The following is a 14,118-nucleotide window of genomic DNA, read 5'->3' on the forward strand; positions in this document are numbered from 1 at the left end:
AACATGTTAATTAGAAAGGCATCAGAAGTGTTTATACAATTATGCTGTAATTAGATAAAAGGTATTTTTAGGGGGAACGGAAATACATGAAGACCTTCCCAAAATATAAAATTTTGTATTACAACACGAAAGTGTCTGCCTTATGAAAAAGCAATAAAGTTCGGAGACGTTGATTAATATGTATCATGTTTCGATTGATGATTACCTTCCTTCTAGGGTAATCCAATTTTGGACCCCGTGACCCCTGTGTTCATTGGCTCCAATGTGATCTGGTAATCATAGGTTATGTATTTTTGTCAGTATTTTATTGAGTATGTGACAGATTATTCAAGTCCATTTGTATCATTTAAAGAAATATAAACACCAATCCTTGGATTTATATCCTGAGCTCCTGACCCACTGAGTTCATTCTTTTCCTCGGCCTTGGATATTCGCAGATTTATGCTCTGTTAAAATCATTTCTCGATATGCCAACATAGTCCAATATCGTCCTCATCGACTACACTTTATTAGACCATTTCTTATTACTTGCTGTTCTTGGTGAAATCTATTCGTATAATTTGACTACCTTTTTTCTTTATCTGTACGTTCTATTGGCATGATCCTGTTCGCATCTCTGGTACAGATGAATTGCATTTTTCTTTTATCAAAATGAATTTTCTGCTTTAAACTGTTAAACTTATTTACATTACGATTGAGTTATTTGCAAAAGCTTTGAATGCATAAACCTGTGGGTTCATAGATAATCATATGACATGCTTTCATAATTTCATGCTCCAATTTCTTCTTTTCATTTCATGATTTCTTACAATTACTTCGTCTTTCTAAAAGGTGTCATGGATGCATGTTTATCTACTGTCAAATGGTTTCAGTTTATATACTTATTCACGACTTTCTTTTCTGCTACATTAAGTAATTACATTTTAAGATTATTTCTTCCTCCTTGGATTCTATTCTTAGTTCAATGTTCTCTGTGATGGCGATAGTTAGTGTGTTTCGCCAGTATATTCAAACCTAGTTTGGGTTTAACTTTCTTTATCTCAATATGGCGGTTTGCTATAGACGATTGCTTTGTTGTGGTAATCATTTGTATCAGCTATGGCAGAATATTACTTGATTTCTCCACCCCTAACTCAGAAAATTTTGTAACATAAGTATTTAATTCTGCCACATTGGAACCCTCTGGTGTACATTCTACGAAGTTGATTTAAATGTACAATATCCGAATTTCTTTCATGAAGTATATACATTTTCATTGAGTTAAAATCACGCTATTCCTCTGAAATATGCACATAAATGTAAACATGGGTATGCCTCAACGAAGGTGTTACAGCACGGAAGCAGTCTACAATGAAGCCCTATCACTTTACTGCATTTCTCCATTATTCTTTATACTCAGTCAAATTGTTTGCAAATCCCTTAATGTCCTATGATCTTTACCTATTCACACACCCCAAGGATTTAATTCCAGTCGTCCATAATGATAAGTTTTTCTTGATCTATGATGTAACTTCTTCCAGGTATTCATACGAATCTTCTTTTCCGAATTTTCCGCGTCAGGATGATAGAATTAACGCCGGTTGTATATTTTTGTGATAAGCCTCACTTGCTATTTTTCCGGTGATATTCTTCTTCTCATAAGGGCAATACGGTTAAATATTTTCTTGCCATCCTATATACAGATTTAGGCTTATTCCAGCTTAATGAAAACTTCGTTGCAATTTTCCACAGTTAAAACTTTATTGCCGACCATGGTTTCGATACACTGTATCATCTTCAGGTGAAGAAGCCACCTGAAGATGATACAGTGTATCGAAACCATGGTCGGCAATAAAGTTTTAACTGTGGAAAATTGCAACGAAGTTTTCATTATGTCTCGATTCCACAATATCACGCCTGACTCTTCACTTTTCGTTATTCCAGCTTTTTTTTTCCGTTCCTATACTGAGCATTTCTTTCTGTCGGTACACAGTCCAATTAATCGAAAATATGTGTAGCTTAAACGTATCCCGATCAACCCGAGTATTTGTTCGTGCTTCTCTCCAAACTATCCAGTTCCCTATGAATCTCTTCATGCTCTCATAACTCTCTGAACCAATATTTTCCATTATTTGCTTTTCATATGTGTTCCTTGCCCTGCCTCTGTGTTTCCTTCAACTATATAATACAGTAGGATATTTTGCCTCAAGGTGTGACCAGTGGTTTTTCACTTTTTTTGTGTGTTCTGAAACTCCCTTCATTCACTCTCGGAAGTATTTCTTCATATGCAACGATTTTTATCCAGGTTTTCGGCATTCTTCTGAAGCACCACAATTTCGTTGACTCCATCCTTCTTTGGCTTGCCACCCTTATCGTCCACGCATCATATCAAAAGAAAATAACACCTCATATATAAGTTACAATGACTTTCTTCCTTATTTAAATGATTATAATATTTACCGTTATTATTGGTTTCTTATGGAAGCAGTTATTTCTTTACATCTTCTCAACCATTCCTATCCCGCTTACCATATATCTAACATTTCTTCCATTGCTAAAGATCTTGTTGCCTAAATAACAGAACTATTTAACATTTTCAGTGTCTTTCCCCAGTTTTCCTCGGAGCCTATCGTCCCCATTTCCATTGTCAACCATTACCTTATTTTAACATTGTTTATCTTGGGAGTACATTTGTTATCCTCTTCTCCTTTATGACCAGCATCATTTTCAAGTCTTCTGTATTCTCTGCACACATAAAGCTATGTCAACCACATATTAAGGCACACATTTCGATTCCCTTAGATTGTTGTACGGAGCACTCAATATTTTCCTTGTAATCGATAATTTCCTTCTCATTATAAACTTTCTATTTCATGGACTATAATATCCTTCTTTGTCTTATTCCTTGTTATTTTAACTCCTTTTTGGGTTTTACCAGTACTGCCTTGTCGTTTGTTCTCTATATCGATGGCAAGCTCCAAATTTCTTTTTGATACTTAGCATTTTATTCTATTGTACGTTGTAAAATTCATTATCCTAGCAAAAGAACGCTAAATATATATATATATATATATATATATATATATATATATATATATATATATATATATATATATATATGTAATGTATCCTGTTGATCTTTTTAAATCGTCATCCGAATGCGTCAAAGAGTAAATATTCGAAGGATGGGAGTGACCTCTCTAGTTCTTCCCCTTGTTCTTAAAAATAATATGGTCAAAATTATAATCCACTTCCGCTTGATCCTAGACTTTTGTTAGTTAATTATGGCAAGAATCTTTGATGCTTTATTCGGCAAACTTGTTGCTCACGGGTTTTCACATTTATTTTCCTAATTGTGACCAGGGTTTTAAAATTTCGTCAGTGTTGTTTAACTACATTGTTCTCATGTACATATCTCATGTGAGGTTGAATTACTGTGTCGTCATATACTTTTTTAATATATTATTTCGCTCCATGTATTTATTATCAATACATAATTCCTTCATTGCCCTTATGTTTTTCCTTCTTACATTATTGGACGAGGTCTTCCACTTTCTGTATCCCAATGTGATGTCTAAAGATGAAGTTTCTTCTAATACCCGTTTTATGTCCTCGTTTTTTAGGTACCTTTACACATACGTTTTCACCAGCTCTAAGAATTTCGATTGATTTTATTATATTTTTATGGATAGCCTAGAATTTAAGATGGTTTTTCCATTAACGCAGATTATTCAATGATAACAAGATACACATCCGAGGCCCTTCTTGCAAAGCACAGCGTGACATCCGACACTACCCTAGATTCTTCTTCAATTTCCAATACTTAATTCAATTCCTTTATTCCTTCCAACATGCCAATCATTTTACCACCTCTTCTCCCTTCCCTTACCTGCCCTCACTGTAACAATCTTCAAGATCCCATAACCTATCAAAATTCTTGAAACTATCTTCCTCCCCCTTTGGATTCCTCCCATAATTTTCCTTACCTCCCCCACCTTTGGACATGATTTGCCAGTATATACGTAATTGTAGTTCCGTGAGAATCCTCCTTCGTTTTCCTCTCTGTATATTTCTACTTTGACGTTACTTTACACGACCAGATTTCAAACCCTGCAACCAAAATTTATCAATTTCCTTCGGTGAGCATATCTCTGCGCTATACATACCCACAGTTCAAATTAAAGTTTAAACGAGTCCTTGCTGAACTTCAATATTATAATTTTTTTCCTTCTTGTAAAACCTTGCTTTGTCTAACACATTTATTCTGTTAAAGCCCTAATACTTTGACCATTCTTGTTCAAAATACTCCCATGGCATGTACATCTAAACCGTTAAACTTGCTCTGATTTATGATATCCTACTTTAGTGTTTAAATTACGTAACTTTCTTTCTTCACTGGTTTTTGCAGAATCGTTGATATTTCACATTCTATCTTATTCTCAAGTTCTTCAAATGCCAGTTTAAACATTTTCTCCACATATTCTATGACAAGCAAGAATAAAAATGAGCAACCCTCTTTTTGACACTTCCCTTCCTGACTCTGCATTCGCTATCCAAACTTCGGTCGCTTCAGACGTTCACGTTTTGGATGAATCCCCTATTTCTAACATCTACCATTCCATTCTTTCTATTTTAGTTCGCTAGCCTAGTATAGATACCATATAAATCCTAAATATTGCTCTCTTTATTGTATTTTTTATATGTATGTATATTCTGCTTTGAAAAAATTACTGAATTATTTCACGGACCTTAGCTCCAATTAGTTCCATGTTTTAAAATTTATTCTACATTAACATCGGGGTGCGGGACCTATACACAGATCTATGTATGTATGTCTGTAAATCTATTTTTCTCTAACTTCTCCCATTATCCCTTTTCATTTCTCCATCTCTAGTATAATTTCAGTTCTTGCTAGTTTCTTGAGTATTTCCTCCTTTCCCTTTTTTATGTATGATTTTTATGTATCAAACATACAATAGTTGCCATAAACTGCACATTTATCATCTATTTGACAATTTGCATGTTCCCTTTTCCAAAATCCGTCGGAAGTACATACTTGGATCGAAAACCTTCAAACATTCTAACTGACATTCTGTCTTCATTCACTTCTTGAACTCAATTAAAGTGAGATGGAATTTAATTAACATTAAGTTGTCGTCTCTCTGAATATATTCCGGCTCATCAAGGGCCACTGAGTACAGAATCACGCGTAAGCCCCTTATTTATTTGCATTATAGTAATTTATTTCCTTTACTTGCTTTCTAAAATACTGGTTTACAAATGCATAGCTTATGGTATTATCTCACATCTGGCATCCATCACGCGCATCTTCGTTTTGGGTGGCTGAGAGAAAATGCATTTATTACTTTAATTTACACTGCACACAGAATTTCGAAAGCTTTTTCCATTTTTTAATTCGTTTTCCATTATCTAATTAATGCCTATTCTATTAGACTTTATTGAACGATTGCATTTATTTCTTTGATATAATTTTATTTTCATGTATTTTACAATTTTTAGAGCAGAAGCGAAATTTTCATGCACATATTTCTGTATTTATTCATTATAGTCTGACTTTGGCATATAAACTTGTACCAACACTGTATCTTTGAGTTATATTTTTACCTCCCTCAGAATAATTCTGTCGTTGAATTTCAGGAGGCTCTTCACTCTCATTGTACTGACTCTCAAGTATTGTACTCATTTTCATTTGTGATGCTCGTGTGAATTATCCAAAAGCTCCAATATTCTCCTGCTTTGAGCCATTTCAATTCATTTACACCTAACGTTAACTCACAAATTTAATGCGTCAAACTTAATCTTTTGTATTGATTCGATAATTCTCAATTTATGATCTTTCGATTTAATACAGTGTTAGCACATTGATTCTGCTAAATAAATTACTCCTTAGGCTAAAAATAATAGGATTAATTAAAATAAGTGAAAACATATAATTTATTAAAAATAATAAAAATAGAGTCTGAATGAATTAACAAAAGCTAAGACCAAAAGGAAGCGGTAGTCTAGTGGCTAAAATTTAAGGGTTTGGAAAGCCGTGGTGGATAAAAAACATGACAAGTTTAGCCTTAGAAATAGTATTACGATAAATACTCTACGAATTTATCAGGTGGCCGTGCCTTTCTCTTTGATTAAAAAGTTGTCACTGATCACCTCTAAAGGATGTGCATGTCTAATATTCGAAATTGATTTTCCAATAAAACTAATCGAGACCACGTATCTGAAAATCGTGCTTACGTAAATTTCTGATTACTATAATGTAGAATTTTCCAAACTGATTTTGTTGCACATTTATTACTGTTAGAATATTGTACAGGATTAATATGATAGGAATGGATGTGAATGTTATGAACGACCTACTTGATAAATACCTCTCATATTAGCTGGCTACCTTGCTGCTACAAATTTACTGTTGTGGTAAAAAGAGCAACCAAAAACAATCCCCTGATAATAATGCTGTGAAAAACCATTGTTAAGATATTATATTTTCAAGCATTCACATAAGAAAGAATTTGTATTGGAGAAGGTTCCAGAGCTTTCTGCGCAAGCTGCTGCCATGTAATTTAGTGGTGATGAGGATATGCTCCATAGAAAATCGGAGACAGGCACAATATTTAAATTTTTCAATTTCAGTACAACCTAGTGCGACCCAATAATGTGTACCATCTTCCTTGGTCCGACAGTGGATTGCAGGGGATCGGACACCATCTCCTACTCTCGTGAAGGCCAACACTTGAATTGAGTAATTGGTGTATTTGAGGAGGCCATGTAGATCAGTCGTCAAGGACGGAGTCATTTTCGTCAACGAATCCGTGTGATCTGAAAGGAAAGAAAAACGGCAATTACTCATCTAGTGCATAATTTTTGCATGCGTTGTTACATGAAATACGTGGTATTGGTTCGTTCAAGTCTCTACACAATTAAGTCGCAAAGAAACCGTCGAGTTGTTAAAAGTATCCTCCAAAAAAGCTTAAATCTTATTTTCCAATCACCCTGTTAGATTTTTCTTTTCAGATTGCAATACGGACAGTTAATTTATGTAGAACTAATATATTTTTAGAAGCAATGGTCTGTCCTAAAGATAAGTAGAATAAATCTGGGAAAAAATTATCGCGTATACGAGAAAAAATTACTAAAATAATTCAAGATAGCAGCCATGCACTTCGACAGACCGATGCCAGACCGATCGCGGTGTGCTTCCTGGAAGGCATCGATGGGAGCCTCGTCCAGAAACCTCGTAACGGTCTCTTTGACGTTGTCAGGATTTCCAAAATGTTTGCTTTTCAAGATACTTTTTGTTCTTGCGAACAAAAAGAATGCCGGCAGCGCAACATGGAGTTGTAAAGTGACCAGGGCAGCGTCGCCATATTAAGCTTGGTCAGGTACTCGGTCCGGAGGAAAGTCTGGTACGGTGAGTTGTCGCGGTCCATCCTCCAATTGGCAATGATGTCCTTGGCGCGTTGCGCTCTTTCCCGCAAGCTTTTGAGGGATTCCACGTAAAACTTACCGCTCAATTTCTGTTATTCAGGCATAAACGTTTTGTGGATAAATAACGTTGTGCCCAATAATCGTGTCCATTGTTATCACTATTAAAAGTCCGATGTAAAAGACCAAAAAAAGTTGTTTTCGGACTAAAAAAATAAAATAAAGAATAAACGAAGAATAAATAAAAAGACGATGGACTTATTTTTGGGGCAGATCCCGTAGTGTGCAAACAGCTTTATTGATGGCTGTACGCTACACAACTGCAATTTTTACAATACGTAATGGGCACAAATACTCACATGCAGATCAAAATAAGGTACATGTGCACTTCCACGTTGACGGTGACGTCTTAGTTGACGTCACGTCAGTGATGACAGGGTAGGTCAGATATCCGTCGGCAGTTCATAAATATCCTTACCCGTTGGAAAACCCATCGCAATCGTGCGTCGGGAAAAACTAAATCTTTCGGATTGATTTCGTTCAGTGGTTAAACAAATTGTATGATCGTCTTGTTTGCAGGTTTATTTTGTATTATCTCTCCAGTATGCATTCTTAGGTACTCAATTAAACTAACATTTCCGTCTCCGGTAGTTATAGTTTTTACCTTTTGAATTGATGATAGGATCGGTTCCTTATTGTATATTTAAAACAATACGATGAACTGAGTTTAATAACACGTTTAGCATTCTTCAGCTTTTAAAAACTTTCTCCTTTTAACCTTATTTCTTTAACTTTGGAGTCCACAAGTTTTAAGAAATATTATTTCGGACCAAAAATGAGTATTTATTCCACAAAAAGTAACAAAAACAATCCTAAAGGGTTGCTTCCTTGGTATACGAGGTCTGTTCAAAAAGTATCGCGACTCTTTTGTTGTTTCAAAAAATATTCATATTTATTCATGAATATCTATTTTGTCACCTACAAAGTAATCCCCATAAGATATTATACACTTGTACCAAAGTTTTTTCCAATCCTCGAAGTACTTCAAAAAATCAATTTTTGTGCTCCTGTTCAGCTGATCCTTCGATACAGTCTTTATCTCGTCCATCGTAGCGCAGCGTCGTCCTTTCATGAGCCTCTTCCATTTCGGAAACAAGAAAATGTCACTGGGGGCCAGATCTTGGAAATACGGTGGCTACGGCATTGGTATGTTGTTTTTGGCCAATTATTCGCGCACAGGTAACGATGTGTGAGCAGGGGCGTTGTCAAGGTGCAAAAGCCAATTTTTGTTCTACAAAAATCCGGGCGTTTTTGGCGGATTGTTTCGCGCAAATTGCGCATAACTTGCAGGTAATTTACCGTTCTACCCTGTAGTGGGAACTCCTGATGCACTACGCCCCTGCAATCTAAGATAGCTGTTAGCAAAACTTACACATTCGACCAAACTTGACACGCTTTCTCCGATCTCCGCTCGTGCTGCAGCTTCCATTGGGATGATTATTTTAGTTTCCTCGTCATAACCATAAACACATGCATGATTGGTCACCAGTTCTCTATTTTTCTTTAAGACTTTGTAAAGCGTAAAACTTTTCAATTCCTTTGAATAAAATTCTGCAAAATATCCATTTGCCAACAAAAAACGTGTAGTGCTATGAAGATGTATGTATACTTAAAAAAAGTGCCCTAGAAATGATCAAACGTATTTATTTCCCCACTCTGAGGAGAAAGTGTTACCCTGAGCGATAGGGGAATGAAATAAACTTTGCATAGCTGGTGTGATTTAACATACTTGGAATCCCCTATCGAGTTTTATAATGAAATAAACGCTTTAAAATGAAAGGGAGCCAGACATCGTCCCTGATGGTTCATTCCCAAAGGTTTATACCAGTATGAAATTGTGATGGTGCATTATTGGTGTGCATTTTGCTAGAAATTGTATTCAAGCCGGTGATCAAGAGTTACATTGAATTCTTTTCTATTAAATCCCGTTTTGTTTCTTGACAAGCCGATGAAGCACGAATCTAAGCTTGATAAATAAATTATGAGTCAATTTTCTAGCACAGCAAGTTGCAGCCTTCTTCCGGCATTGCCACTTAATGGCAACGGCTATAGCGCGGTTCATTTAAAATTTGGGAGAAACACATGTTTGTTTCCTCTTTTTCGTTTTCATTAGCAACCGCATTTACTAATACCATGAGCCCCGTAACATTCTCCACACTCCAAGAGAGATGGAAGAAGAATAAGGGAGAGATAGGGGATGCGTGGGTATGTGTGTGTGCAAAAGTGCAGAGTGACAGGGGATTGGGTTGTTGGGGGGGCATGGGGATGGGGGTTGGAGGGAGGCGTCGAGTCGGTTCGGTGGGGGAAGGACAAAAGAAGTTATTGCCGGGAGCGGGTGGGGCGGCAGCGTGGTGCGGATCAGGGATTAAGGGAAGGTATGGGGGGTTAGAAGGAGTGGGGAGGGTGCGACACTTGGAGAAGAACGTGCTCTCTTCTAATTGCTGGTGACAGGTGAAGAATTCTTGGGTTCCTTCAGGGAAAAGCACGCGATCTCGCCATGTCTCTCGAGAAAAAATCAATGCACGGTGAGTAGAGTGTTCTCCACACCAAAGATCTAGAGGAAGAATTTTACAATTTTTTCCCCTACTTTATCGGTTTACTACCCGCCGCCGCAAAAAACAATAAACTGTTCGGTCCTATTACTTCTTCGGCGAGTTTCCCCTCCTAGGCGCTTTATCCTTCTTGAGAAATAAAGGATGCGCGGAGAAATCTATCATCACGGGCTACAGGTGCAGCGACGCAGGATCGAAGGGATACAGCCGCCGCGCGAAGGGGTAAACCACCGCTTTTAAATGCTCTCTTCAAATAACTAAAATTAAGATTCGAGAGACGGAAGGACAAATTGAATTTACTCAAATTTTTTTCAAAGTACATAGATTAAGCGATAGAAATAATGAAAATGAGGTTCCTAATATATGTATTTTAGTCGTTTCAAAGAATGAATGAATATGCTATTGAATGGAATAATAACCTTAGATATATTGAATTAGTAATTGACAGAATATATTCGCAAATATTAGAAATATAATAGGGTTATGAAATAAGATTTTACGATAAGGTATCAGACCATAAAATGATGCAGGGTGTAAAGGCCATTCAGAAACGAGCGTATTCCCAGCGTCAAAGAAACATTTTTTCAAATGAGCCTGGGTCGAAACGGTGTCAGAGTGAATGGAAATGTACGTTATTTACGTTTTTAATCTAAATATATGCACTGAATATGTATTCAGTACTTTTAAAAAAGAAACATTTAGAGCGCTCTTTAAGAATATAAACTTAAGATTTATATTTAAAAAACTGGATGAAGTACCACTGTTAACGAAAGGGATTTCGTGATAACATCCTAAGGAAATATTTATGATGAAATGTAGCTTACCGACACACGCTCTACAATAAATTATATTCTGGGAGTAGGTTAAATAAACTATTATGCATAATTCTGTATTTTCGTGGTACATAAATCGTAGAAAGTTATAATGAAATTACATCGGTTAAGAAAATATAAATCTACCTCAATATTACATATAATCAAAGGCATTAATATTTTATCACGTATTTTTCGGAATGTAGATTCAAAACATTTTGCTACTTCTATAAATACTCTGATTAATTTTTGTCAAATCGTCTGTAAATCTCTTCCAACATGAAAAATGTACGTATGTAAGCATGTAAAAATGAGGATGTTTCCATAGTAATGCTCATTTGGAAACCCTTACTGGCTTTTAAATTTTAGTTTATTCCTAATTCAGGGGGAGAAATGATAGATCGATGAAAACTTGAAATTTGGATCAGGTCAAAACAAGTTTTAATGTCACCCAAAAATAGTAACTTGCTTTATGAAAACGGAGTGAAAAAAATGAACAGTTAATAAGCTGGACTTTCAGCATTCCAAGACAGGTCATGCAGAACTGGGCAGTAAGAAGAGGCAAGCTATATTACCAGTAATTCATGGTCATACAACTCGTGGTCCCCGCCCCTAAAATCAACGGTAGAAAATGTGACACCTCGCTGTTGGAAGCAAATGGTATAAAGGACAAAACCTGGCCAGAAAGTGACAAAAGGCGAGCTTGAGAACACAATAAAAAAGATTAGTAAATGTTATAACGTGCGCTTCATTAATTATATTACAGTCCCATGCGGGAAGAAATTTTTTAGTGAGATTAGTGACAGTGTAAGTGTGGAATTAACTCCAACCCTACAGTGTGCATTACCTCTCTTCAGTTCCTATACTTATAGTACATGGGAAGAAGAAATTCATGAATGTTAGTTCTGCCATTTATTTCTCGAATTTTATATTAATAATCCGAGCAACCACTGTATATTGGATTGCGAATAATTAACCAGACCTTGACGCTGAAACAATCGGCTATGCCCTTAATAAATAAGATCAAGTTATAATTAAATTGTCTTTGTTCTAATGATCCATAACACAATTTTAGAAGCATTCTGTAACACTCTATGTTTGTTGAAACAGTTTTCAGAAGAAAGGGCTTCCCTGAGTGGAACCATCTGAGCTTCCCGAATGAGGCCTTTTTCAGTTGGTCCCCATACAATGCAAGCGTATTCTAAACGAGGCCTTACAAGAGCATAGTCACAATGTTCCTTGACCTTTTAGGCACTACAGCCAACAATATTTTTATTAGATCCCCAATTTTTTTGCTTACCAGCAGATTTTACGTATGTGGATACCTCAAGTTAGGTCATCCTTTATAGAAAAACCTCGGTATTTTATCGCATCAAGTAGTTCTAGGTCAACTCCAGGAAGTTTGTATACAATCACGTTTATCTTTTTAAGAAATTTTCCACTGCAAATGTGTTATAGTTAGCGACAATTCCCATTTTGTAAACCATTTCGAAATACAACCTAATATCTTGCTAGCGATAATCGATCTTCTTCCCCAGAAATCTCCTGGACAATCACTCTGTCATCCACGAACATCTTAATTTTGTTTTTCGTTTCGTAGTTAAAATCTTTTACAAAAATCAAGAAGAGCAAGGACCCAATTACTCTTCTCTGAGGAATACCCGAGCTCACTCGTAAGCTGTCGGAACTTGCGCTGTCAACGATCACCCTCTGTTCCTGTTCCGACAGTCTTCAATCCAATTTATTTAGCTCCTATTTTAGCCGGTGGGATTTCATTCATAAATTAGTGTACCCTGAGGAACCTTATCAAATATCTTCTGGAAATCCTAAAACCTTCCCCACTTACCAACTTCTCTCACGCGATAAAGTCATGTTACATTTGAATAGCCCTGATTGAGTCGTATGAACGGGTTTCCCTGAAACCATGCTAATCGTTCTTCAGAATTTAACGCTGTCTAGATATCCTTTTATCGGACTGACTACAATATGTTCCAAAATTTTGCAACAATAGAAAAGAGGGAAATGGGTCTGTAATATCTGGGGTCCTCCCTCACACCACATTTAAAAATAGGCGTTATTATTATTGTTGTTTTCCATTTATTAGGGACACTGCACTATGCAAGGGATTTGTCAAATATTGCTTTGAGATACAGAACGATATTAGGAAAGAATTATTTCTACGCACTGGCCGGCATACTTTCGGGACCCGAGGATTTGTTGGGTTCAAACTCTTTTGGCAATTTAATAATTCCTTTTTCGTCCGCTGCTATGTTTGTCATTACCTCGGTATGTAGAATATCTGGGAAACCCTAGGTGGCAACATCGCTCGTAAAATTACATTAATAGAATGTATTGAGATTGTAAGCTTTCTATAAGTTAAGATGATATTGATAATATCCCTTTAGCAGGCCACAGTTTGCTCACCCCTTTTCAACAGCCTAACATATGACCAGGACGCTTTAGGGTCACTGTCAAAACTGCATAGTATTTTACATTTTATGTCCCACAAGGCGCTACGTAATTGTCTGTTAGTTTTCATTTAAGAAAATGTATATCTTTCCAAAATGTGCCGATTCTTCAGGAAAGATATACTCTTCCCAGCTTTCAAAGCGCATTCCTAACGACATTGTATCACTCGGGCTCGCGGATTCTTTGTATTACCGAGCATGTATTACTCATCAAAGGAAATTCCTAGTAAACCAAACGTATACCTGCAGGAATGATGGATACATGTGCAGGACCACAGTTAGAATAGCAACTGAACTCTTAGGATGATGTTGAGGACAGGTAAGTTGACAAATACGAGAGTAGTTTGAAAAGTTATCGGGATGGAATAGAAATAAAGGACTAATAATCTCCGCTATTTTTTATTTTAAACGTGGTCTCCCTGCACACAAATTCACTTGGGCCATCGATGTTCCCATGTCTTGATACCATCTTGAATATTCAATTCCTTCAGGCCTGCAAAAACCTGTCTACTTCGGCTGTTAGTTCTTCGTTTGAAGAGAATCTCCGTCCACCGAAAATTTTTACTTTCGGAAGAGATGAAAATCTGATGGAGCCAAATCAGGTGACTAAGACGGGAGTGGCAACAATTCGTATTCATAGTTACGTATTTTTGTCATGGCAACGACACTTGGGTTTGGGTGTTCATTTTCTTGATGAAAGATAACCTTTTTCCTTTGCCAATGCTGACCTTTTTTCGTGCACATTTTGATGTAGTTCATTCAGAAGGTTAGCGTAGTATTGCCCAGTAATTTTTTGACCAGTGG

At 36.4% G+C, this 14,118-nt stretch overlaps 1 protein-coding gene across 1 annotated transcript in view; it reads right to left on the reverse strand.

Annotated features, from left to right (window-relative positions):
* Positions 1-14,118, reverse strand: part of LOC139685698 (cell adhesion molecule Dscam2-like) — a 523,226-nt gene that overhangs the window by 110,478 nt on the left and 398,630 nt on the right. The window contains exon 21 of the mRNA XM_071582700.1: positions 6,661-6,816. Within this exon, the coding sequence (XP_071438801.1) occupies positions 6,661-6,816 (156 nt within the window). The remainder of the gene's footprint in view (positions 1-6,660; positions 6,817-14,118) is intronic.

Source organism: Hetaerina americana, unplaced genomic scaffold, assembly GCF_022747635.1.
Source record: "Hetaerina americana unplaced genomic scaffold, ioHetAmer1.1.p SCAF_12, whole genome shotgun sequence".
NCBI lineage: Eukaryota > Metazoa > Arthropoda > Insecta > Odonata > Calopterygidae > Hetaerina > Hetaerina americana.